The sequence below is a fragment of the Macrobrachium nipponense genome, chromosome 45 (genome assembly GCF_015104395.2).
Source record: "Macrobrachium nipponense isolate FS-2020 chromosome 45, ASM1510439v2, whole genome shotgun sequence".
NCBI classification, from domain to species: domain Eukaryota; kingdom Metazoa; phylum Arthropoda; class Malacostraca; order Decapoda; family Palaemonidae; genus Macrobrachium; species Macrobrachium nipponense.
In genome coordinates, this window is record NC_061105.1 from 36,025,290 (window position 1) to 36,050,510 (window position 25,221).

The 25,221-nt window shown below is 38.8% G+C and overlaps 1 protein-coding gene across 4 annotated transcripts in view; it reads left to right on the forward strand.

Annotated features, from left to right (window-relative positions):
- Positions 1-25,221, forward strand: part of LOC135214478 (phosphatidylinositol 4-phosphate 3-kinase C2 domain-containing subunit beta-like) — a 184,644-nt gene that overhangs the window by 35,264 nt on the left and 124,159 nt on the right. For all 4 annotated transcript variants that reach the window (XM_064248826.1, XM_064248827.1, XM_064248829.1 and 1 more), the window contains exons 3-4: positions 1-1,114; positions 20,108-20,231. The exon at positions 1-1,114 is cut by the window's left edge. In XM_064248826.1, the coding sequence (XP_064104896.1) occupies positions 1-1,114; positions 20,108-20,231 (1,238 nt within the window). The remainder of the gene's footprint in view (positions 1,115-20,107; positions 20,232-25,221) is intronic.

Here is a 25,221-nt window from a genome sequence, read left to right on the forward strand (position 1 = left end):
CAGTGCAGAGAAGAATGGTAGTAGAGATACCAGTAGTAGTAGTAGTCAGCAGGACTTGATATCGTTTAATAGTCCAGAGAAACCAAAGAATGATATCCTGGAATTTCTGCACAATGTCAATGCCAGTCAAAGTGCATTGGTTCCTGTATCGCGACAATCTTACAATTCCATGCAATCAACAGTGGGACCAACTTCTTCTTTATCTACATATCAAGGAGCATTGTCTCCGGTATTCACTGGAGTTCAGTGGCCAGTAACAAGTCAGAATGGAGTCAGTTATTCTAGCCTTAGTTCACCCTCACCCATAGTTTCTTACAGGCCATCTTTTAATCAAGCAATACCCATAATGAACTTTCCTGTGTCCAGTCAAAGCCAGGTTGTTTCCACAGTTTCTCCGGCTTTGACTGGATCCTTGTCTGCACCTCCGCTCCCACAGAGATGTCCTGTGTTTGAGTTGCCTCAACTCAACTCCCAAGTCAGTCATTTGTCTCTGTCGCAAAATGCAAGTAGTCCTTCACTCTCTCTCGTTAGTTCAGGAGTGGGTGGAAGTGGAGTGGGTGTCTCTGAAATGTCTATTGTAAGTGCCTATAGTAGTAAGAAAGGAAAGTCTCCAGCCAGTGATGATCTTATTGATCTGGATGTGAGCATGTCGCGGGACGTGGTCGATGATAAAGCAACCAAATGTAGTCTCTTAGACGTTTTTGACCCTATAGTGTTGAAAGCCAAAGAGGAGGAGGAAGTCAAGAGGAGAAAGTCATTGAGATCTGTGGATGGGGATGGTGGGGAGGGGAGTGAGAGAGGTGATACCACTGGTGTTCCAATTAGTAAAGATGCTCGTGAATTACTTCAGTTCAAATCTTCAAAGAAAAGGAATGATGATGAGATGAGTTATTATGAACAAGTGGACCCATTTGAATACATGCATCCTGGTGCAAGTAGTACAAGATCAGATCCTGTTTATGATATCTACGATGGCCTGGTCAGTCCTGGCGCAGTTGGTGCCGACACTTTTGATATCCCACCACCACTGCCTCCTAGGACAACTAAGGAAGCTGAAATAGAATTGAGAAAGTCAAGTTTCAGTCCTTCATCAAAGCACAAGCAATATGATAAGGTAAGTTTGACAACAGCATGCAGTAGTTATTTCATTCGTGCTTTTATTTTGCATGTACCATTTAGGATGAAACATTTTAACCTATTAAGTGTCACTTTTGGGAAATGTCACCACTCCTGTATTGTCACATTTTCTTGCTCGCAGAGCGGTAATTTGGTATACTATGCTAGTTTTTGTTTTTTGTCCTTTTTACATTGATACTGTATTTTTTTATAAGCATATTGGGATATTAAATGATGTAGGATAAACGATGAAAGAATTTTGCATTTGTATGGTATCTTAGATATAATTACTGTATATGCATAAAACATAAAGGGAAAAAATACAGTAGTACCACGTCCTTCGAACTTAATCCGTTCCCAAAGGCTGTGCGAAGTACAATTTGTTCAAAATCTGAAACAAATATCCTCACAAGAAATAAAGGGAATCAGGATAATTCGTTCCAGCCAACCCAAAAAGTCCCCCTTTTCATATTTTTTCTATTATTAATGTGTTCAGAAGTTAAATTAAGAGTGTAAAGTAATGAAACAGTACATCACATGAAGTAAAATTTTCTAAATTTTATTTTTCTGTGGACGATTTACAAACTGTTTGGTAAAAATGGCGCTGGCTGGCTGGGGGATGGAGGGAGGAGAGACGGGAACCCTTTGAGCAAACTGAGTTGGTTGCAGTATGCAAAGGTTGATAACAAAATAAATTTTATTCACATATTAGGTACAAAGGTAATCAGAGGAATCGATAGAGTGTGGAGAGAGAGAGAGAGAGAGAGAGAGAGAGAGAGAGAGAGAGAGAGAGAGAGAGAGAGAGAGAGAGAGAGAGAGAGATTAATCAGCATGGATCTTAAGTGCTCGAAATAGATTAATTATGCCACAATACATCAACTTAATTTTTGCAAATGGCAGACTTTTAAAACAAACATGAGGATTTTGCAAACAAATAAGTAATAAGTCAAGAATGCAAGAAAAGGAAAGAGAGAGAAAATAAATTTTCACAAGGAAGCCGCTTAAAAAAAATAATTGAAGGCATGCAGAAGCTGAAAGTGGCACCAGTTTGTTTATTACAGAGCCGAGTTACTTTTACAGTAGTAAAAAAATCATAAAGAGCAATTATCACCAGATTGGTATTTTACCATAACAAAAATAAAAGTGATTTTGGGCAGATTGAGTGTAGCGAAAGAAATGGGCAAATAATCATCCCAGATCAGCTGTTGAGTCAGTGAGAAGCAGAGCTGCTCTCTCTCTCTCTCTCTCTCTCTCTCTCTCTCTCTCTCTCTCTCTCTCTCTCTCTCTCTCTCTCTCTCTCACTAAGCGCAATGAATACTGACTTGAGTAAGCGTTTCTTTTTTACTGTATTGTGTTTGTTTTCATGTTTTATCATTGTTAAATTTAATGTGAAATAACACATTATTTTTTATGTGAATTGGTACTGCTTTTACGTACATATTACAGTAAAGATTTTACTGTCTCTTCTTCTCTCCTTGACAATACCACGACGCACGATAACTTGAAATCATTCATTCATTCATTATTCCTAAAAAATATAAACGCTCCCTCCCTCTACCTCAAGTTAGCAGTGTATAATCGCAATGACGAATGATTTTGTTAATCAATTGTGCTAAATTTTTGTGAAAAGCTTTGTTCTTTCATTTACTTTTTTGTTAATATTGTCTAACTAGACAGTCTTACTCGGTGCACCACTGGCTCAATTAAGACTTTTTTTTTTTTTTTTTTTTTTTTTTTTTTTTTTTTTTTTTTTTTTTTTTTTTTTTTTTTTTTTTTTTTTTTTTTTTTTTTTTTTTTTTTTTTTTTCTGTATTGCATTTGGTTGTTTTGATGTTTTATCATTGTTAAATTTATTGTAAAATAACATTTTAATTTTTATGTAAATTGGTAATGCTTTTACATATATATCATAGTAAAGATTTTACAGTCTCTTTTCTCCTCAACAATACCATGATGCACAATAACTTAAATCATTCATTCATTATTCCTGAAAAATATGAACCCTCCCTCACTCTACCTCAGGTTAGCTGTGTATCACCGCAATGACGAATAATTTTGTTAATAATTTTTGCAAAATTTTATTGTGAAAAGCTTTGTTCTTTCATTTACGATTTTGTTAATATTGTTCAACTAGACAGTCTCACTTGACGCATTGAACACCGCCTCAATTAAGACTTACTTTTTTTTCTTTTCTTTTGCATTTGATGGTTTTCATATTTTATCATTACATTAAATTTATTGGGAAATTCACTTTTTATGTGAATTGTTGTTGCTTTTACATACAGTAATAGTTTAACTCTCTTCTCCTTCTCTCCTGAACATAATCAACGTTCCCTCGTTCAGTCTCAAGTCAGCTGGGCGTGACGTCACTGGCATTATGTACGCTTTTATGCTAAATGTTATATTGAAAGCTAAATTTTATATTAAATGCTTTATACTTTTATTTATTTTCTAGAATATTGTTACCATTAATTATATATTGTAAATGAAAAATTAAATTTAATACAGTTTAACTTACTTGTAAGACCCAGTTAGCCGTCGAATACAAGTATAAACTAGATAATCGGTCAGTGCAAAGTACGAACATTTGTTCGACAAACTATACAAAATTTTCTCAAATTTTGTTGGAAAAACAGAAAGTTCGACATAAGAAACGTTCGACAAACGAGGTACCACTGTATTCTTTTTGTATGCCATTCCCTGAAACTTAGAGCCAGTAGAACTATGAATTGTTCAATTTCATTTACATTTGTATTACACCATTTTAGTGTATGTGATATTCTAGGCAAACTTTTTATATATAGTGTCCATATGGAAATTGGTTTGGCAAATTGTTCATTCTATTACATTGTGCTTCATAACTTCATAAAAAAAACTCCATAGGTGTTGGCGACCGAGTTATGCCATTGGCGACGCTTGACAAGTTAAAGAATTTTTTTTGTGGTGCAGTTTTAGTGGTATATACAGTAATACCCTGAACTTATGCGATTCGATTTGCACAAATTCACAATAACGTGAATTTTTCATCGGAACCTAACTAATCATTCGTGAATTCTTCACAATAGTGCGAACATTTGCAAACCCTCCAGAAGTTCTGCAAAACCCTGCAAAAGTGTTTGTTTAATTTATTATGCAAATTTTTTAATTTTAAAACTTTACTGTACAAAATTTTTATAAAAAAAATATTTATATTTTTGTACATGCATAACTATGCAGTTAGTGCATATATGTACTTTTATAAGATGTGATACCCACTCACTAAGTTGTTACACTTTTCAAAGATGATATCCCTTCAGAAACTGTTTAATTTCTGAGGTACATACTAATATACTACAATTAGTATAAGTTTTCATGCTTTTAAGTGTAAAATCAGTATGGAGATTTTGTGTATGCTATTTATATTTTTGAAAATAATACAATGGCAGTAGGTAATTCAGTGTTAGTCACTATATAAAAACTCCATTATCAACTAGTAAAACATCAGAGTTGTCGTTCTGTGAAAGTTACTTTCTCAACCTTGGAGAAAAGTGCTGGTACAATCTGTATGCACTATGTTACGAGCACATACAGTTAATGTACTTTCAGAAGATGCGATCCCATTCGCACTTTTTAAAGGTGATATCCCTCCAGAGTTTTACCTACATGACGTATGTATTTCTCTCTCTCTCTCTCTCTCTCTCTCTCTCTCTCTCTTTATTTTGTACTAAAATTTAAGAATGATTACCAGCAAGGAAACTCATTTAAAGCCAACTTTATTTCTCTCTCATTGTTTGTAGTTAGCTCTCTCTCTCAATTTTGTGATTTTAAATTATGTACATACATGTCTTCTTTATTTTATTTTATTGTGTGACTTCGTTATGACTGACTTATGAAGTTTACCTAGTGATGCAAAGAAAACTTTTACTTTGACAGAAAAAGAAAATGGCATCCCAATAATTAGGGATAACGTTAGTATACGTACGAAAGTGGATACATATGTACACAGTAGTTACTGTAACTATTTTTATGCCTACCAGTTATTCCTTTAATTTCATTTAAAAAGTTAGCCTAATACTTAAGGAGCATGATAGGGTCATCTTTAGTGTTCAATCTCTAGAAGTAAGCATTTATTAGCAATTTCAAAGACTGTGCCAAACTTACGCCAAACTTCCCCTTGCGCGAGGGGGTCTGGAACCTAACTAATTAGCATAAGTTTGGGGTATTACTGACTGTACATATGCCAAAAAGGCCTGTATGTGGTGGTAGTGCATTTCCTTAGTCTCATGTCTTTTCAAGGGCCACTTTTTTACAATCCTTTTTTAAATTGAAAAATTTAGTTCCAATTGGAGTTAGATGTTTTTCATTTTATGTGGGGTTAAAAGATTACTCTAATTTGTAAAATGTTTGCTTCCCACTTGGTAAAATTTGCTTATATGTTGCTGTTGATTAGGAATATACTCTACAATTTATACGCCTCTAACAATTTTAAATCGCTGCCTCTTCATTTGAACATTTATTAACACTGCCAACTTGGTGCTACCCATGTCTAATTTGGGTTATTTGGATGGGAATCTCAAGAATGGGTGTGCAGGGTTTGCTGAATCATTTAAGTGGATGAAAGCTTTAATTATTTGACCCCATCCAGAAAGTAAACTTTTTATGGGCATTGAAGATTATTTTATTTATTTAGGAATTTGCAAACATCCCAATCTTGGAAAGTAAATTCATGGAAGCTCTGTAAATTTTGTCAAGTTTGACAACAAAATGCATAAATGTTTTCTATTAGAGCAAGTTGCTCCTACACATTGTACAAACCCTCGGTCCTTGACATTAGGAATTACTTTCAGCATGGGCTGAAATTGGTCGTAGAAGAATAACAAGAAGGTAGTTAGGCAGTAATTGCTTGTCAGACAGTCGGGAGTCCTGCCCGACTCGATGTAAACATTCCACTTTGCTTTCGCCCGCCGTGGTGTACAGACGTGCTTTTGCTCTGTGCCCATTGTTGTACAAAGTTCCAGAACTGTGAGATTATCTTTTTGATTGTCTTTGTGTGTTTTGTTTGCCTGTTTGTAATTGCAACACGCAAACCCATGAATTGGATAAGCACAATCACCTCCCCCCCCATTTTTGCAACGCATTTGCCCTGGGGTGGGGGCAGGAAGTGTTGTAGCTTCCGATCTAAAATTGATGTGGACCCTCACGTCCTCTGCATAAAGTGCCAAAGGTGTGATTGTTCAATTGGTAATCCTTGTGAAACTTGTCTCTGTAGGTCTGCAGAGCAGTTGGGGAGATACGAGGGGAGGAAATGATCATGGGGGAAGTCCTCCAAGGCTTCGTCGGAGGGTTACGTGCCTTTGACGACTCGGTGACTAATCCCTAGTCTTCCTTGCTCCCATCACGTAAGCTTCCTCACCTTGCTGTTTCTGCTTCAGTGGAAATTTCTCCTGCTTCGCTTGATTCGTCAAGTGTAGAATAGTTGTGGGGGGGGGGGGGGGCACGCCGATTCGGAGACTTCTACTCACTCTGGAGGGGATCTTTCTCCTTCGGGGCAAGTAGGACCACCTCCAACTAACCTGACTTCTGCTCACTCAGGTGTGTCTGTCTCTAAGGTTGAGGATTTGCAGCTTGCTTGGGTGAAGTTGGGGTCTGGTGTTCCGTTTCTACAGGGGCTGATGTATAATTTTTTGTCCGTTCCTGTGACTCAGTCTGTTAGTTCTGCCAGCAGACTGAGCAGGAGCATCTGATCTTCCTCGCCTGTCCCTTCAGCTTCCTCGGGAAACACCGGGAGGGGTGAGGCGACCAGGGGGAACCATGGGGAGTGTCCTTCCCATGGTTTGGCCACAAGAGTTTACGTTCCCGGCACGGTCTTACAACCTGAGAGGTCATACGCTCAAGTGGTTCGAGGAAATCATAGGGGTCTATTGAGGCTCTTCCTCCTGAAGGAAGAGGATCAAGGGAGGGACTTGTCCTGGAAGGGCTTGACGGTCCTTCTCCCCAGGATTCAGTCACTCCCGAGGTTCAGAGGTCTTTCGCAGAGGTCATCACGCTGATTCATCAGCACAATGATTTAGGGGAAGGGTCAACGGTAGCTCTCTCAGACTGCCCTTTGCAGTTGAAGTCATTCTGGGGTCCTGAGAAGGAACCTAAAGCTGCTTTTTGCTTACCGTGGTCCTCCTTGTCGGAGGGCAAGTTGGACCTGGTGAATAATCTTGTTTTGGGGCAGGAGAATTCGCTTAGAGCCAACAGATTGGACAAGCTGCTTCCCCCTCCTCTACCTTGACAGAGGCGCTTCTACACGCCGTCGGAAAACCCCTTGCCAACCAAACCGGTTGACCTGGAGCTAGTTTGCCTAACTCCCAGCTTGCTGCTGCAGCATCTTGTATGGCGATCCTCTTTTTCACGCAACATGAGGCAGCGGTCTTGGAAGCTACCGCTATGGTAGCATTCCAAGCAGTCTTCTAGCTGGATCTGTGGTCCCTCACAGTATCCAAAGTTGCTTCTTCTTTTGGGACCAATAGTTCCCGTGGAATATTCAGCTTTCGGGAGACTTTGCCAGTCTGGAGTAGGGCTATCTCCTACCTGGCCCACCTGATGGCAAACCTGTTGGCCAACCTGGTTCTCAGAAGGAGGGATGCTGTCCTGAATCATGTAGCCAGGTCTGCTGGGCCTGAGTCAGCATTGGGTTTAGGAAATGGACTGTTGCTGGGTTACTCCTCTCTTCCCTAGAGAGATGTTGGATGCTGCGGTGGACAACTTAAGAGCAGAAGACAGCAATTGACTTGTCCACCAAGCAGTTGCTAAGACTTCCAGGCTGTCTCGTGCAACTGCGGATAGGCATAAGAGCCAAGCTACCTCTTCATCTGCCTCCAAGAAGACTCCTCCTTCAAAGGGGACACAAAGGAAGACCCAGCTGCCTTCGTTCGCTTCGAAAGGGGAACAACAACCCTCCTTTCAGCCTTCCTTTTCTCGCAGGAAAGGAGGTAAGCGAAAGAAGAAGATAGAGTAATGCTAGGGACGGCGTTCCCCTCAGCTGCTGCCATCAGGGGGGTTGCCTGGTGAGCCATTGGGCAACACGGCAGCGCTTTGGAGCCGAGACCTGGGTGGTGGATGTCCTTTAGGAGGGATATCTTCTACCCTTCGAGTTGAGGCCACCTCTCACTGAATCTACGGTCCAATTATGAACTTATGTTCCTGGTTCTGCCAAGGGCCTGGCACTGAAGGAAGAAGTGCAATCAATCAATGCTGAGCAAGGGAGCTGTGAAAGTCATACAAGATCTGTCACCAGGGTTCTTCAGCCAAGCCTTCCTGGTGGAGAAGGCTAAGGGGGCCAGGAGACTGGTGATAGATCTCTCTCCCTTGAACCGATTTGTTCGCCAGATTCTGAACCGATTTGTTCGCCAGATTCGGTTCAAGATGGAGACAGCACGGTCTGTGCTCGCCTCTATCAGGAAGAACGACTTCATGCTCTCGGTGGACCTGAAGGATGCATATTTCAGATACCCATTCATTAGTCCTCCAGGAGGTACCTTTGCTTTATCATCAAGGGGACGGTGTTCTAATTCAGGGCACTTTGCTTCAGACTCTCGACCACCCCTCAGGTGTTCATGAGTGTGTTCACCCTGGTGTCTGTTTGGTCCCACTTGGTTGGGATATGTCTTTTGAGTCAAGGACCGGGATCGGCTTCTCGATTTTTATCGCAATCTAGGGATCGTGATAAATTTCGAGAAGTCAGATCTTATTCCCAAGCAGAGGATAAAGTATCTGGGCATGCTAATCGATATGGTAGCAGCATGGGTCTTGCCCACAGACTTGAGAATCAGCAAGTTCAGGAAGGCAGCTCAACTGTTTTTGTCTTAGTAGGAACAGCCAGCTCAGCTTTGGCAGGTCGTGATGGGTCACCTGTCGTCACTAGAGAAGCTAGTCCCTCACAGGCGTCTTCACCTGCGGTCTCTTCAATGGAGACTAAAGGAGCGATGGTCACAGGCTTGAGATCCTCAATCCTTCCTCATTCCTCTAACAGAGGAAGTGAGGAAGGATTTGGCCTGGTGGCTAGACGACAGGAACCTTTTAATGGGAGTAGAGTTGCACGCTCAACTTTTGGATATGCTTTTGTTTTCAGACGCATCGAACAAGAGTTGGGGCGCACACCTGGAGGAGTTGCTGAATGTAGGAGTGTGGAACTGACATGACAAGCACCTTCACTTCAACATTCTGGAACTCTGGGTGGCTTTCCTAGCCCTTCAAGAGTTCCGGGATCGAGTGATGGGACACTGTGGTGTTGATGAGCGACAACGCCATGGTAGTGGTATATGTCAAGAAACAGGAGGGCTTAGTGTGTCTCCTGTTGCATCAGTTGACAGTGCAGGTGCACGAGTGGGCTGCAGCACACTTGATCTGTTTGCCACCCGGCACAACAGAAAACTACAGGTTTTCTTTTCTGTGGTGCCGCACCCATGGGCAGCCGCAAAGGATGCGTTCCAACTTCCGTGGGAAAATCTCGAAGTTTACACTTTTCCCCCGTTGTGCCTGATTTGCAAGGTGATCAGTAGAGTGCTGGTCATCAGCAATCTTCGGATGATTCTGGTGGCTCCCAAGTGGCTTCTGGCTGTTTGGTATCCTGATCTGTTGGCTCTTCTATCTGAGGCACCGTGAGAGATTCCCCCATGGTGCAACCTTCTATGAGAATCGCACGTAGCGTGGTACCCCTCGCCAGTACAGTCCTGTCTTCATGGCTGGCGGTTATCCACCATCTCTTGTAAGTGAGAGGCTTTTCTTGCTGAGCAGCAGCAGAGATGGCAGGATACCTGACAGTCACTTGTGGCAATCTACCAAGGAAAGTGGTCCAACTTCTGTGGATGGTGTCGTGGATGGGGTCTTTTCCCGCTCGGAACCACTCTCCCACAGATCGCGGACTTCCTAGTCTTTCTTCATTGAGAGAAACTCCTCTATGTCTGCAGTTAAGGGCTATAGGTCAGCTTTGGCCCTGGTCCAGAAACTGCGAGGAGTGGATATTTCCACTTGTATGGAAATCTCTCTTCTTATGAGGAACTTTGAGAATTCTTGCCCACCCAGGGAACTTGGGCCTCCTGAGTGGGATGTGACTTGTCTTAACGAGTTTGACTCGTGAATCTTATGAGCCCATACGATTCTCTCTCAGTCGTCAGAGGGATCTGACCCTCAAGTCTGTCTTTTTGCTGGCCCTGGCATCAGTGAAGAGAGTAGGGGGACTTCATGGTCTCTTATAATATTAAACACTCGAGGGGATGGGGATCGCTTACACTCTGTTTTGTCCCGGATTTTGCAGCGAAGACTCAAAATCCTTCAGTCCCTGATGCTAGATTAGAGTCCTTTATGACCCCCTCCCTAGAGGACTTTTGTGGTAATGACCCAGACGAGATGCTACTTTGTCCCATTAGAGTGCTACAGCACTATCTGAAGAGAACTAGTCATCTCCGGCCTGAGTGTTGATGCCTCTTCATTAGCACCAGGATGACCAAGAAAGAGGTGTCCAAGAACACTATCTCTTTTTAGCTTCATGAGGTTATCAGGAAAGCTACTCCTCCGAAGGGAGGTATGACACGGGTACCTTTCGTTCGAGAGCCCACAAAGTCAGAGGTATTGTTCCTACCCTTGTTTTCCCAAGAACCTGTCGGTTTCACAGGTATTGAAGGCAGGGGTTTGGTCCAACCAGACCACCTTCACCACCTCCCATCTTCAGGATATAGCCCATAGGTCCATGAATACCTTTTCTTTGGGACCCATGGTGGCTGCTCAATAAGTTGTGTAGCTTACCCAGCTGCTCTTAACTGGACAAGGTTGCATTTTGCCTTGTCACTGTGTGAATGAGAGAGTGACTGGCTTCTCTTTCTCCTTTCATTTGTCTCTCTTCCTATGGACAGAGAGCTGTGGTTGTCACATGCTGGAATGGGCGGTCGATGCAAGTTAGCTATATCACTGAGCTCCATTCTATTCCCTCTCATTAGGGTATAGAAACGTGTATCCGTCCCTTCCCTAACAAGGGGGGAAGAGGACATTAGCATGAGACAAACCTAATACTTGTATATTTGTCTTTTTGCTTCCGAATATAAAGTTCTTGTTTGCTATTCATAAGAGGTTGGCCATTGGTCATGCAGTTCCCATACTCTGACCCAATTGGACAGAGGCTAGGTTTCCCTTGCTCTTACGACCAGGATGGGAACCTTGGTTGGGCGAACACGAGTCTGTTCACCTGACTATCAGGTTCCTCCCTCCAATCAGTGAGTCTTCCTAATGTAAAGGACCGAGGGTTTGTATAACGTTTAGGAACAAATCACAATTTTTAAAGTAAATTGTATTTTTCCTAACTACAAACCTGAGGTCCTTTACATTTTATTCCCACCTCATGCCACCCCTCAATCTGTTCCTGGGCCTAAAGCAAAGTGGAATGTTTACATCCAGTTGGGGGGGGCTCCCAACTATCGGACAAGCAGTTACTGCCTAACTACCTTGTTGTTGTTCTTTTATGACCGATTTCCAGTGTATGCTGAAAGTAATTCATAATGTAAAGGACCTCAGGTTTGTATAGTTAGGAAAAATACAATATACTTTAAAAAAAGATATATTAATTGTACAAAACAATAATCATAATTAACCTTATTCTGTTTAAAACTGACCTAGTTACACTAACTTGTAAGAGGTGGAAGAAGCATTGTAGTCATAGAGGAAAAGGCCATGGATATAGTGCCACCTGTAGAAGGGGGGATGTGAATGTAAATAAGTTTGGGATGGGTTTTATTACTGCATCAGTGAGACAGGAGAATATCACAAATTGTATGAGTGAGAACAGAATTAAGGAACACTGCAAACGATGGGGAAAGGAGTACCGTATATGTTAAGTTTCCACAACAACAGATGTGAGGTGATTATATAAAAAGCTGCTAAGCTGAGAGAGTAAAGCTAGAAAGTAGAAAGTTTGGCTAACAGTGTTATACTAATTTTTGATACCATTGAAATGCAAAGAGCAACAAAAATAACCAAAATCTTGTAGAAAAGACCAAACGGCTGAGAGAAAATTAGGTCACTGGTAGATCTTGCTCGATGGAAAATAGTACAATAATGCCAAATGAGAGAATTAGATTAAAAATGTTCAAGGAACTGAATTTAGTTAAACTTACAACACTAGTAAAACATTAGTAGGTAGGGCAGTTGGATACTTGTAAAACAGTACAGGCAGTCCCCAGTTATCGACGCGGGTTCCATTCCCAAGGGGGTGCCGATAAGCAAAAACCTCCGTTAACTGAAACTCGGCGGTTTATGGCACCATAATGGCACTTACGGCGCCGTTAACCGGTTATTGGTACCATAAGCACCATTGTGGTGCCCCTGTTTGGTATGTTAGTGCCATAAGGCCTTATGGTGCCGATAACCAGAACTGCCTGTTATAGTGCCATAAATCACCAATTTTATGGCACTAGACAAGCACAATAAAACCGGATCACTGATAACCGAGTCCTCTGATAACTGGGGACTGCTTGTTGTAGATAGGACAGTTGGAAAGTGCTTAGAAATATTTGAGTGGCCTTACTATTTAAGGATTGGTTGAACCATTGTATGTTGCCAAGGGGGAAGATAAATGCAGGTTGTGACATTTATATAAAAATATGGGGAAGCAGATTCAATTTTTTCCCAAATCCATGAGAAGTTGTGGTGAAGTGCATTTCATGCCAGAAGCCTTGCCAACTTTAGAAGATACAAGAATACATCTGAAATGGAAGTTAAGCATACTATTGGGAGGACCATAGCTTGAGAGATAGGCAGGTAAAGGGCTGAAGAGTGTTGCCTTTTCACTAGGACAGCAAGCTGTAGGCTCATCGGTATGTGAGAGTGGTGGAAAGGTGAACTTTGAAGTTTGAGAAATTTTATGGTAAGGGTCCAATAAAGTTTCTTGTAGTTGAAGAGATTAGGTAGTACTTAAAATCAGTAAACTTCATAGGTAGCCTGGTAGTATGTACAGCAATTCTTAGTGGCTATTTTTGTGAAATTTGAATGGCTACAATATATGGAATATTATAGTGCTTCGATCAAACCACTCTGGGTCACCCACTATGAGACTGAAGTTTTAACTTGTGGTCTGGCTAAGATATGGTTTTGTAAATATGATAAGGCTCTCTAAAATTAAATAATGAAATATGATGACTATAAAAAAAGAGCAGTGTCAATCATTGTCATTGAAAGACCTCAGTGTGATGATTATCTTATCTCTATTCAATTGTAATCCTTGTCACATTAAGGGAGTGATGCAGATAATAGATATGATTTGATATATATTGAAAAAGTATATTGAAAAAGGTTTGTTGTGGTGTTGGTTCTTCCTTGTGAGGTTTTTAGCACAGTACGTATCTTATTATTAAAAACTGGATCATTTTGTTTTGCACAGATTTGCCACCAGTGGTGAAAGGTGGTGTTCCCGAGTCACAATTCTGTAGTTGAAATTTTCAATATAGTATAGTGGCGACTATCTTGTTTACAATTTTACACAAACTTGCCAATGGTTTTAGGCCAAGAAAAACTCGACCAAGATGCAGCTGGCTCTTCAGCTAAACCCCTTAAGAAATCCAAGAAGACCAAGAGGAGAAGCACTTTCTTTTCTGATACATTTTCTCCAGAATTGGAAGACCCTGCTGGTTCTCAAGTAGAAATAGACTCTCTTTCCAACCTAGATGGCGATGACAAGGACATGAGTTATGAACTCAAGACTCGAAGGTCAGAGAATCACTGGTACATGATTTCATATGATGAAAGCATACAGATTGCTGATGATGAGGATGATGAACAGTGTGACAGGATACCAACAGCAGGCAGTGATGAAGGGTTTGTTGCAGAGGGAGATGATTCTCCTCCTCTGTCACCTCTTAGCTTTGCAGATCCGGTGGAGGACTCGCCCGAGATGGGAGAATTGAAGAAAACATTTTTCAGTCTCGTTGAGGTATGGCTGAAAAGGTGCTGTCTGTGTATGGTTTCCTATATGTTTAATTCCCTAAGAGATTTGTATTTGTACATAAATCTTGAAAAGTTGTGGAAACTGTTGATTTGTTGGAAGTTTTATTGTGTGATTGTGTAATGTCAACCCCCTTGTCTTGGCAGCATATTGAGAATCTCTTGTTTTGTAAGAAAGGTTTCATCTGTATGTCTTCTGATAGCATCATTATGCTAGGGTTGTTAATTTTCAAGTAAAGTATTTCTCTCTGTAATGTAAGTGATTATACACTAAGAAGCATACATAATTAACTTTAGATGGAGTTAGCATTTAATTGTCCAGCATTTAAAAAAAAAAGTTTGAAGCACATTTGACCTGGAAATATTTCCAACTTGTCTTGGTAGTTCTTCCATATTACTATTTTAAAACCACATCTAAGTAAGCAGACAAAGTCTTGAAAAGCTTCCTAAAATATTCTAAAGGAATGGGTGATAAAGCAAGCATATCTGGGTAAAGGCTTGAGAGATGGGCAGTCATCATACCCTTGTCTAATCCAAGTTGGGGAAAGACAAGATGTTGATAGAATTGTCAGCAATGGGAAGCAGTAACTTCTATTGCCTGCTTATGTTTTGGTTGCTGCCATATATTGTTCAGGTCAGCAATAGAAACAACACACCTAATGAGGGCAACTAAAGGAAAATACCATGAAAAGAGGAAGAGAGTGTACCAAAAGATTGTAGAGTCTTGTGAAGAAATTTTACAGGTGGGCATTATGAAGGGGGAGGGTAACAAAAAGCCTCGTAAAGCGTGTGTTACTCTTCCTATAAAATAAGATTAGAGTGAAGATAGTTGCAGGTATTGGAAGAGGATGAGACAAATATTGGTGTTGATCAAAGATCAGCCCTGAGCCCTTTGCTGCTTATCTTAGTAACAAAGCTACAAATGAGTGCAGAAAAGGAGACCCCTGGGAACTGTCTTATGCCAGTAACCTAGTATTAGGAGCAGAATTTGAAGATGAGATTGTGCAAATGCTTAAGAGTCGAAGATGGGAAAGGAGAGGAGAGGGTTGAAAATAAAGACAAAACGGTTTTTATAGGTTGGAAAGGAAGCAAAGTAGAACAACAGTCAGGAAATTTATTGCAAGTGATGAAATGCTCATATTATCAAGGAAAAGTAGAGATATGAGAATAGCATGACAAGACCTGAAGGAAATCTGGAAGATCATGGAAAGTGAAGGTTATATATACATTTCATGTATATATAACTATCAAACACATGGAGAACTTTATGTAAAATCATGACATGGTAAAGGTTACTTTGGTATGAAGCACAATAGAGTAAACTCATCATTTAGCCCTAATTATCAGCCCTTGAGCCTCCTTTGCACATAACAATTTGGTAGTATCAACTTATATTGAAAAACCTCAGACACCACCAACTTTTAAGGTAGTACCTACCTTATATTTCAGCCTTTGCTTTCCTTCAAGTTAGGCAAAAATTTAATCTCTTGCATTGTAGGTTGTTTAATCAACTGAAGCTTAAAGGACTGATGATGTCTCCCACCAAAATTTCCTTTAGAAATTTTGTCCATAGACTATCAGTGGGAGGTAGCAGTCTTTTTCCATAATTATAGCAGCTTGTTCTTGTTTCGAAGACAATCATTCTTTGTAGAAGAAAAAAAAAAATTTTATTCAAGATTACAAAAATTTTTTGTACATTGTAATTTAACACAAATTAAAAATTTGATAAAGGCCTCACGATTGGTATTGTCAACTGTATTTTGTCAAGGACTACGATGTTCTTCCAAGAGTTTGGTTTTGAGTTAAGTTCCATGAGGGGATACTCAGCCCTGCTATACTTGTAGTTTTTAGTACCTTGGTTTTTTTTAGTAGTGTTGTTATAGAGGATAATTGAGTAGTATTCAGTTTTACACTTTATCTACCCTTATCTGTTTTTAATCTTTTTGTGCATTTGCATTTCAAAGTGGGGATGGTAGTAGGTTCACTTAACTGCAAGTTTTTGCGCTTATGGATACTATGCCAGTATTAATCATTGCTGTGATGATTATTAGGGAACATTTTAAAATTGCTTGATGATACTATACTGTGAACTCTGAAATTTTATCAGACTTTTAGTCCTGAGAAAACACAACTCTTTGAGTGTTCGATTTCAGTGAAATTACTGATTATGATACTCGCAATACTGTAGTTAAACCAGCTAGGTGATTGAAAACCTTACATAGATGCAGTAGATCTCTGGGGTTGTGATGACTGAGATTGAACATCATCCATTCATTTGGTTTTGCGGGCCTTAGTGCGAATTATCTTTTCCCTCAGTGAATGAAGGCAGTTGCATATGTTGCACTCTGAAGCTTTCATTGCCCATTGTGGTCTTTGTTTGGCCAATTTGCAAACTCGTTATCTTTTAAATAGTTGAGAGTAGTAGAGGTAAAAATTTGAAGAGGAAAACTGCAAAAACTATTCAACAGGGAACTTCTTTAAGTGCATTTAGTTTCTTTGCTGCAAGAACTGATGAATGCTATTTGCTTCGCAGATCTTAAAAGACTTGGAATTGAGGTGTGCTGTAACTTTTATCCCCAGTACTGGAAGTCTCGTGTCAGTTCTTTTTCTGGTCAAATTATTGAATGACCTTCCTGGATGTATTATTGATTTTAGTTTTCAAGTTCTACAAGATGTATTATGTGGACTCGGGAGTTCTGTAGAGTTTGATTTAATGTTCATGGTTTCTACATTTTATGTTTGTAAGTATTGATTGTATCTCTTAAATTTGTCCATAATTTCTAGGTTGCTCTTTCATGTTTGGGCTTTCTGGTCTGTGGAAGCTTTCTATGATTAATATTAAGTAATTACTATACTGAAAACTGAAGAAATTATAAGGCAGTTTGAACTCTACTTCTGTAGGTGAATTAGAATTTACTCTTTTGTTACAATAACAAAACATGAGACATCCAATTTTCAGTTCTTTGAGACCAGGGAACAAAATTTTATGTATGCAACTCACCTAATAGTTACATAGCTATAGTTTCTATTCATCGACAGCTAGAATTTTGAAATTTGCAGGAACACACTATTGTTTTGGTTAGGAGATACCCCCTCCCCCACCTTCCCCACTACCAAGGGAGAATGGAACCAACTCGGCACTGAAAATCTGTTGTTTCTGCCGGCTGGTACGGTCAACAGTGTTCAGCAGCATTGGAGTTATTTTGGATTTTGTTGACTTTTAGTTGATGACTTGGAGGTTTTAGTGAAGTATTCCCATATTTTGGTAGCCATTTTGGCAATATTTAGCTTTAAACAGGAATTAATTGTCGAAATAGGCAATTTTGCCTCCTTTGATCAGTGTTCATCACCAGCAAGTACTTTTATGATTTAATATTGTTATAATATTTAATGTGATATATTATACAGCAAATAACATGAAAATACAGAATACAGGCAGTCCCAGGTTATCAGGCGGTTAGTTCTGTTCTTGGCGGGGTGCTGATAAGCAGAAATCGCCTTTAACCGAAACTTGGCGATTTATGGTGCAGGTATCTAGTTAATGGCATTGTTAACCGGTTAATGACGCCTCTGTTAGGTATGTTATGGCAACATAACCCTATTATCGGCGCCATTTCGGTGCATCGTGGCACCATAAATTGCCGATTTTAATCCGCTAGACAAACCCCATGAAACGGGATCGCCATTACCCAAGTCCGCCGATAACCGTGCACTGTCTATATTGCTATACTCCACGAATAGGGGGTGGGGGGGGGAACCTATGAATAATTTTATAGATATGTTCTACAGAAAAACACGCGAACAAGCGAATCCTCCTGTGAATAATTTTTAGATAGGTTCCACAGAAAAATCTGCGAATAGGAGAGTCCTCGAATCCCGAGAACGCGAATACAGGGGTCCACTGTATTAGTAGTAATTATTAATAGTGATTAGTAGGATGTTAATTGTATACTTATGATAAGTAAAGCATTGCAATTTGAAGGTGTAAAATCAGATTTCTACAATTACTTCCTGTTGTTTGTGAAGTCAGTTGAATCTTAATTATGCAGTGCTTTATTACATCTACATGGCATGCTTTATTAGATTCAGCTGTCATCTGTTTTAACATTCACAGGAACCTAATAATGTATGTCAAGTCAGGATTACTTGGCAATTTTAATTGTTTCCAGTTTTGAATTCTTTTAACCTTTTGCAAATTGCTGAACTTGGAAAATCCTCTAACATCGTAAAGCAACGTCTGTTTGTTTCTGTACAGGTGATTGTAGCTTAGATGCCAAGTATATAATGATAAGTTGTTTTATAGGAGAAGGTTACCATGTAGCAATCCAGCATGATATTACTGTACATGGCAATTTTACGTATTTAAATTTTACTGTAGTCTTTTGTGTTAGCTTCAGTTGTATTGCAGTTTACTTTATAGGTAGAGTATGTGATGTTTATATTAATGATAAATGTCATTATAGTCAAGCTGTTGTCCCATTGCCTCTTAGGCCCATTACATCACTTTCTCATTTTTTATTCATTCAGAGTAATGTTGCTGTTCATCCTGATGGACTTATTAATTATGCATTGTATGCGTACCATCCATTGTGGAGATGCCATTTGTATGCTGTAGGAAGCTAATGGTGTAACATCAAATGAAAGGATATGTTTTTGGATCATAATATGCCAGTTCACATGTGACCTATAAATGTTACTTTAGCAAATTTGTTGTGTACAATTACAGATTTGGGGTAAGGTTTATTTTTGGAAAAAATGTTTCTGCATTCATACACACATATAGGTATTTAGACACTAGCACAATGTCTACATATTACCCTAATATTAAGTAGTTCCCATACTGATGGTTGTGGTAGGAATATTGGGATCTTTTTAGTAAGCAAGGCTTAGCGTTTGGTTGTGGTCGTAGCATTGTCTGTGTTAGCATCATGGAGTAATCAGTTTTAGAATATCTTCTGTGTTGTAAAGATGACTTTTATTTTGTGATGGTGTTTTATTTTTGAAATTTTGTGAAATTATGGAATCATGTTTGACAGCAATCTGGTATCAATGTTGTCATTTTCTGTTTTGAAATGATTGTGATTTTGTACCAGTGTTTTCTAGAAATTAAGTTTTTCTTGATTTCAGTTGTGTTAAAACAATTTTAAGTGTTCATAGCGGTTATAACTTGGCAGTTGTTGCTTCTTATTGATGTGCTGTTTGATGTTTGCGTAAAGTACAAGAAATGGCACCAATACTCTTATTTTCAACTTAGATATTGACTTCAGGTCCTGCAGGGAACATGTTTTCCAAAGGATGCAAGATCAAGCTGACAAGGAAGTATGCTCTATTAGATTTAATTCAGTTGTGTCCCATAAAGAGGGGTATTACTTACAGCATGCTTTGCAGCCATTATTTTTTTTTTTTTTACTGTGAATGTCCCTTGCACCCTCCCCTTCCAAAGGCCTTGGAAAAAGAACATCGTGTCCATATTGTGGGAAATCGAATAGAAAATTAAGTTTTATCAGGGTCTTGTCCAATGCCTGTTGACAGTTATTCTTATTGTGGGGTGGCGTTTGGTTATCTCTGTTGTGGGGAATTTAAAGAAAAAATATATTTCTTTTTATGATATTTGTGTCAAAGGGTTTTAGAAAATTTATCTTATTCCTGTTAACTTGCTGATGTAGTGGAACAGATTCCTTGGAAGCTGAGGTTATTTCTGTACTTAACAAAGCTGGCTCAGACTAATGAATTTCAGAGCAACCAGAATTGTTGGCCAAATCAAGCAGTAATAGCACAGTGTGACAGTTTGATATGCACAACAGGAGCCAGCTTCACCATAACACACTATATCTGTAGTGAATTTGGTTACTCATGTCTGTAGATGTAGCTTCAAGGATGAAAATTTGCACGAAAAGAATTAAAACTTTATACTTTGTCATTTCAAGCATTTGCCTTTGCTTTGGTTGTCAAGTGTTTTAAGTTAAAATGTTTTCAACTTTATATTCATCTGTATGATGTTTTACATTTGCTTTATTCAAATTTTTTCCCCCCTACAGAAACGATCGGCTGTTCTGTTTGATGGGAAATCCAGTTCAGGTCAAATTCTTCTTAGAAAAATCCCAGCTTTAAATGCAGACGATGAAGCTCGAGCCTTCTGGGACTGCATTAAAAAACGAAGAGGTATGATGTGCATGGGAGAAAAGCGACAGTACACGATATATGTTGAATTATTTTTGTAGTAAAACTAAATTTTTAACTATTTTTTTCCAAGTGAAATATTAGTATTTAAATGCATGATTTGTGATTTGTGGAAAATAAATCATAGGCAGGAGATGAGTAGGAGAGTTTCATAGAGGCCTGTAATCATCACATATTTTTTCTAAGCCTTACAAAACTTTGATGAAAACCATGAGACATGAGGCTGTAGATAAATGGAGCTTTGAGGAAGTGTAAGCACAAGAAAGACAAGTTTGGGAGAATTTCTGAGGCCTTTTGCTTCACATTACATTGGAATTGGTGGTAATAATTTTATTTGTATCATCGTTGCTACCACTATTGCATGATGTGAATGTCTTAGTGTGATTCTGTTGCTCAGATATAAACTGTGTAATTAATGACTAGGAATTCATTCATCTTTTCAACTTAGAAGTGGTGATACTTGGTAATTTATAGTAAGCCAAATTGCTGTAGGACTTATTCCTGCTTGGTTTATATGGAGATAGGTAAAGGGATGATATATAAGTTTTATACCAAAATTAGCACTGCAAGTCACAAGATGATGTGAATTATTGTACAAATGTGTGATCTTTCATAGAAGGAAACTATGCAAGCTTGTTTATATATTCATGTTTTTAGGCACCTTAGCCAGTATATCAGCTAAGAATAAATTTTAGAATTTGTAAGTTTATTGCAAAACCTAAAAGTTTTGCACAAGTTGCTGTGCCTAGTTTTCTGACCATGAAGCTGACACGGGTACGGTGCCTGGATGCATGACCGTCCCTCATCCGGTGTTCCAAGTTGCAGCAATGAGATAAGACGATGATCCGTGCTATGCTGGAAAAGAATGGTGCTGTGTGCATGGGCGTACTGCTTGTCTCTGCTAGCCGGCTTCTCAGATCGAGAATGGCCCATCAGAGCTGGTTTCAGAATACCATGACGTTTTAATAATATCCTTTATTTCAGCTCAGGGCCTTATACAGTAGTGCCTCAGGTTACGAAATTAATCCTTTCCAAAGCAGCCTTCGTAACCTGATTTTTTCGTATCTAGAACTACGTTTTACATGTAAATTGCCTAATTCGTTCCAAGTCCTATAAAAACACCACAGTAAATTTTATAATAAAGCTAAATTGACCAATAAACAATGAAATACAACAATTTGGACCATTCAATACTCAACCTAACTGTTAATGTACCTGTAAATAAAGTGTAATAGTGTACAGGGTACAAGAAATACTGTGTACATGTACGTACATATGTAGTAAAACGTGGAACCTTACCTTTCGAGTGAGGTGATGTCCGAAAGTGGCGACAGTGGGGGAGGACAAACGGCAGAAAACATGAACACTAAACTTTACGAAACACATTAAAAATGGCAGAAAACATTTACACTAAACTTTATGAAACACATTAACAAATGGCAGAAAACATTAACACTTCTTGATTATCTCCATCTTCGTCTCCATAGAAAGCATCCTCGTCTTTCCGTGAACTTCAGCAACATTCTTGCGATCCATGGCTAGCAATGTAAGTCATTAAGTTCACACACAATACGATAAAGTAACTTACAGTACAATGAAAGCGAAATCACTAACACGAATTTACGTTAACAAACGAAATATATGTGAACGAACGAATTCCAGGTGTTCACGATAACACTGCCGCAAAAAATGGCCAAGGAACGCCTTTACATAGAGGCATGAAGGGAGAGATGCTGACCAATAGGAGAGCAGGATCTTACGGCAGTGACTAGCATCAGGAACCAATGGGAAAGTGGGAGGTTGGTGGCGAGTCTATTGGGTTGGCGACACGCGAGTTTTAAAATTGTTCTCTGTGGCCCGGGTGAATCTTGGACTTTACCCTTTCGCAACCTGAATTATTTTCGTACGCAGAAGCAAAAAAATCTTCATCTTTGCTTTTGTAACCTGGATTTTTCGTACGTAGGGACTTTCATATGTAGAGGTTCCACTGTACATGGAATATACAAAATGCAGACAGTAACATACACAATCTAGATACATGAGACATGATAAAAAAAAATTTAATAATTGCACTTATCCACACAATATCTGAGGTAGCATAAAAGATAGTAATCATAATACTGGTAATAACAGTAATGATATTGCCGAGAAAAAAATGCATTCAGTTATAACAGTTATTGCACAGATTATATAAATTTAATTTCAACTAGACAGGTCCATAGGGATAAATACGAAAATTGAACGTAGAAAAACAAATTTTAACTTGATAGTATTCACAGTCATAATGAAAAAGTAAAATATCAGCAATAAATATAATAATAATGACAGAATCTGCTGATGACATCTTGCCATACAGAGATTAAGTCCTTTAGGGAACAAAGGCCTCATTTTCCCATCTTTCCCACAGTTTAGATCTTCTTGCTTCACTCCTTAGGATGCTTTGTGTGAGTGAGTTGCTGCTGTTTCTCACTCGGGTTATCAGACTGGACATTTTTTGCCTTACAATGATTTTTAAATTGTCTAGGTGGTTTTCTATGAACATCTGTGTGGCGGAGTGGTAGCAAGGAGTGTTTGTGAGGTGTATCAAAATGGAGCTGTTGAGCATTGACTTCAGTCTTGGTAGTTATCATAGCTGGTGGGCCGTGGCACAAACCCAGGAAATGAAGGTCTCTTTCAGGAAAGCCGTGAACAGGATTCAAGCTTTTCTGGACAGCCCCTGACAAGTAAACCAGAGCGTGGTCAGACAGTGAGAGGATCATCTCAGATACAGGCAGCCCCCAGTTACCGGCATTTTGGTTTTATGGTGCTTGTTCAATAAATTCATAACTGGATTTTATCCTCTGTAGGGTTTATAGCACTGTTGTCAGGTTATTGGTGGCTTAGGGTAAGTGCCGAGACTGCCTCATAAAATACCAACATAAAAAATATGCATCTTTTCCTTGGCTCTTTTAAAAAGTTATCCTTTACTTTGCTCTATCCAATACAATACTGTATGTAGTCTTATATTACTATTGTGTTATTAAATTCAAACAAAGGGATCATATTTTGGTTTGGAAAAATCTGCTGAGAGCGGAGGTAAGATGATATCGCTGTATTCAACTCTTGCTTCTATTTAGCGTAAATTAATCTCTAGAAACTATTTATATGGGACAAGGTTATTTTTCATTATTTGAAGTGTTTTTAAGTTGAAATATGTTGTGAACCAGATTGTTATTTTTTCATTGTCGGGTTATCAGTGGCTAGGCCTAAGTGGCGAGAGACCCTCATGAAATACAAACAAAATGAATTTGCATCTTATCCTTGGGTCTTTTATGTTATGCTTCACTTTACTGTATCCAGTAATAATCTATGTAGTCTCGTATTACTGTAGTATTATAAAATACAAACAAAGCGATCAATGTTTGGTTTGTAAAAATCATCTGAGAGCGGAGGTAAGATTGTTTCGCCATATTTAACTCGATTCGGAACGATGATTAGCTTCCATTTAGCATAAATTAATCTCTAGAAACTATATATTTGGGGCAAGGTTATTTTTCTTTATATGAAGTGTTTTTAGTTGAAACATGACTTAAATATGTCTTGGAACTAGATTAAGTAATATTTTTTGTTAATAGTGTCGGGAGCATGTTTTTTTGTGTAAAAAATTAATAGATTCCATTCTCTATTTCCATCCTATTTCATAATAATATGAATAGTTTTTGTCCACAATTATTTGCGGTAGAGTTTCATCCATGTTGCTGATGCACAATCATTTATAGTTATTAGCGGTTGACATTTTTCTTCTCAGGTTCAGCTACAACTGCAGCTTAAATTTAGCAGTACACGTACAATATTTCCTTGCCAATATTTTCTCCATAGCAAATAAAGGTATAATGCAAAAATATTTAAGTCCTGTTCTACTTAACATCATTTTTAACATAACTCGGGTAATTTGCTACCATTGTACGGTGGCTGAAATGCAAGCAAAACTGTTATTATCAGATTTGCTTTGGTTGTTGTAGCAAAACAACAGTTTCATTATTTTTATGGCTGTAGCATTTAAGCAATTATTATAACTTTACTAACGATACTTTATTATTCTCTTTTGCTTATTTAACTTTTTTAACTAGAAGATATGATAAATAGAGAGATGGAGGAAACATTAACAGTCTGAAAAGGTTCTCTCTCTCTCTCTCTCTCTCTCTCTCTCTCTCTCTCTCTCTCTCTCTCTCTCTCTCTCTCTCTCTCTCTCTCTCTCTCTCTCTCCATTCATTTTATTCGATTTACCTGTAAGTTCAACGAATCTGACAAAAATTTGTAGAACTACCATTCAGACCATAGTGAAAATAATTAGGCAAATGAAATTCAACATTTTCATTAAACTGTTATTACATATTAGGGCAAAATATCTGGCTGTGACACTGTCTAAAGCATCGTTAACAAGTCTAGGGCTGCGTAAGGTGGATTGTGGCGCCTGTAGAGTTGAATTTTGGTTAGTGTCAGGTCCCCAGGAACTGTACCAGTCTGTAACTGGGGGCTGCATGTATACTAGAACGTGGTTAGGCACTTACCACAGATTGAAACAAACATTACATTCATTGTAATAGGACCTTTTTCTGCCAAAATATTCCTTGGTTCTCATTCACTAAGGATGGCTCACTGTTAAAAGGAAAATTGAGTAACTTTGCATAATTAACCACTCATAAGTGTTGCATAATTGACTCAAAAAATTCTTAAAATTTACGTAAGCCAAACTCACAATGTTAGAGAACCTTAAGGTAATCAGAAAAAGTAAAATTGAATATCCAAAGTTGAATAGCACTATCAGTAATCCTGACAAACTATGCAATAAGTTGATAAGAACTTCATCAGTGTGTATTACACTCAGCCCAGCAGGAGGAAGAATGCTGAATTATTGGAAATGGACTAGCACAGTTAGTTATGTGAAATGCCTTGTACAAGAAAACTGCAAAGTTACGAAAACCAAGCAAAT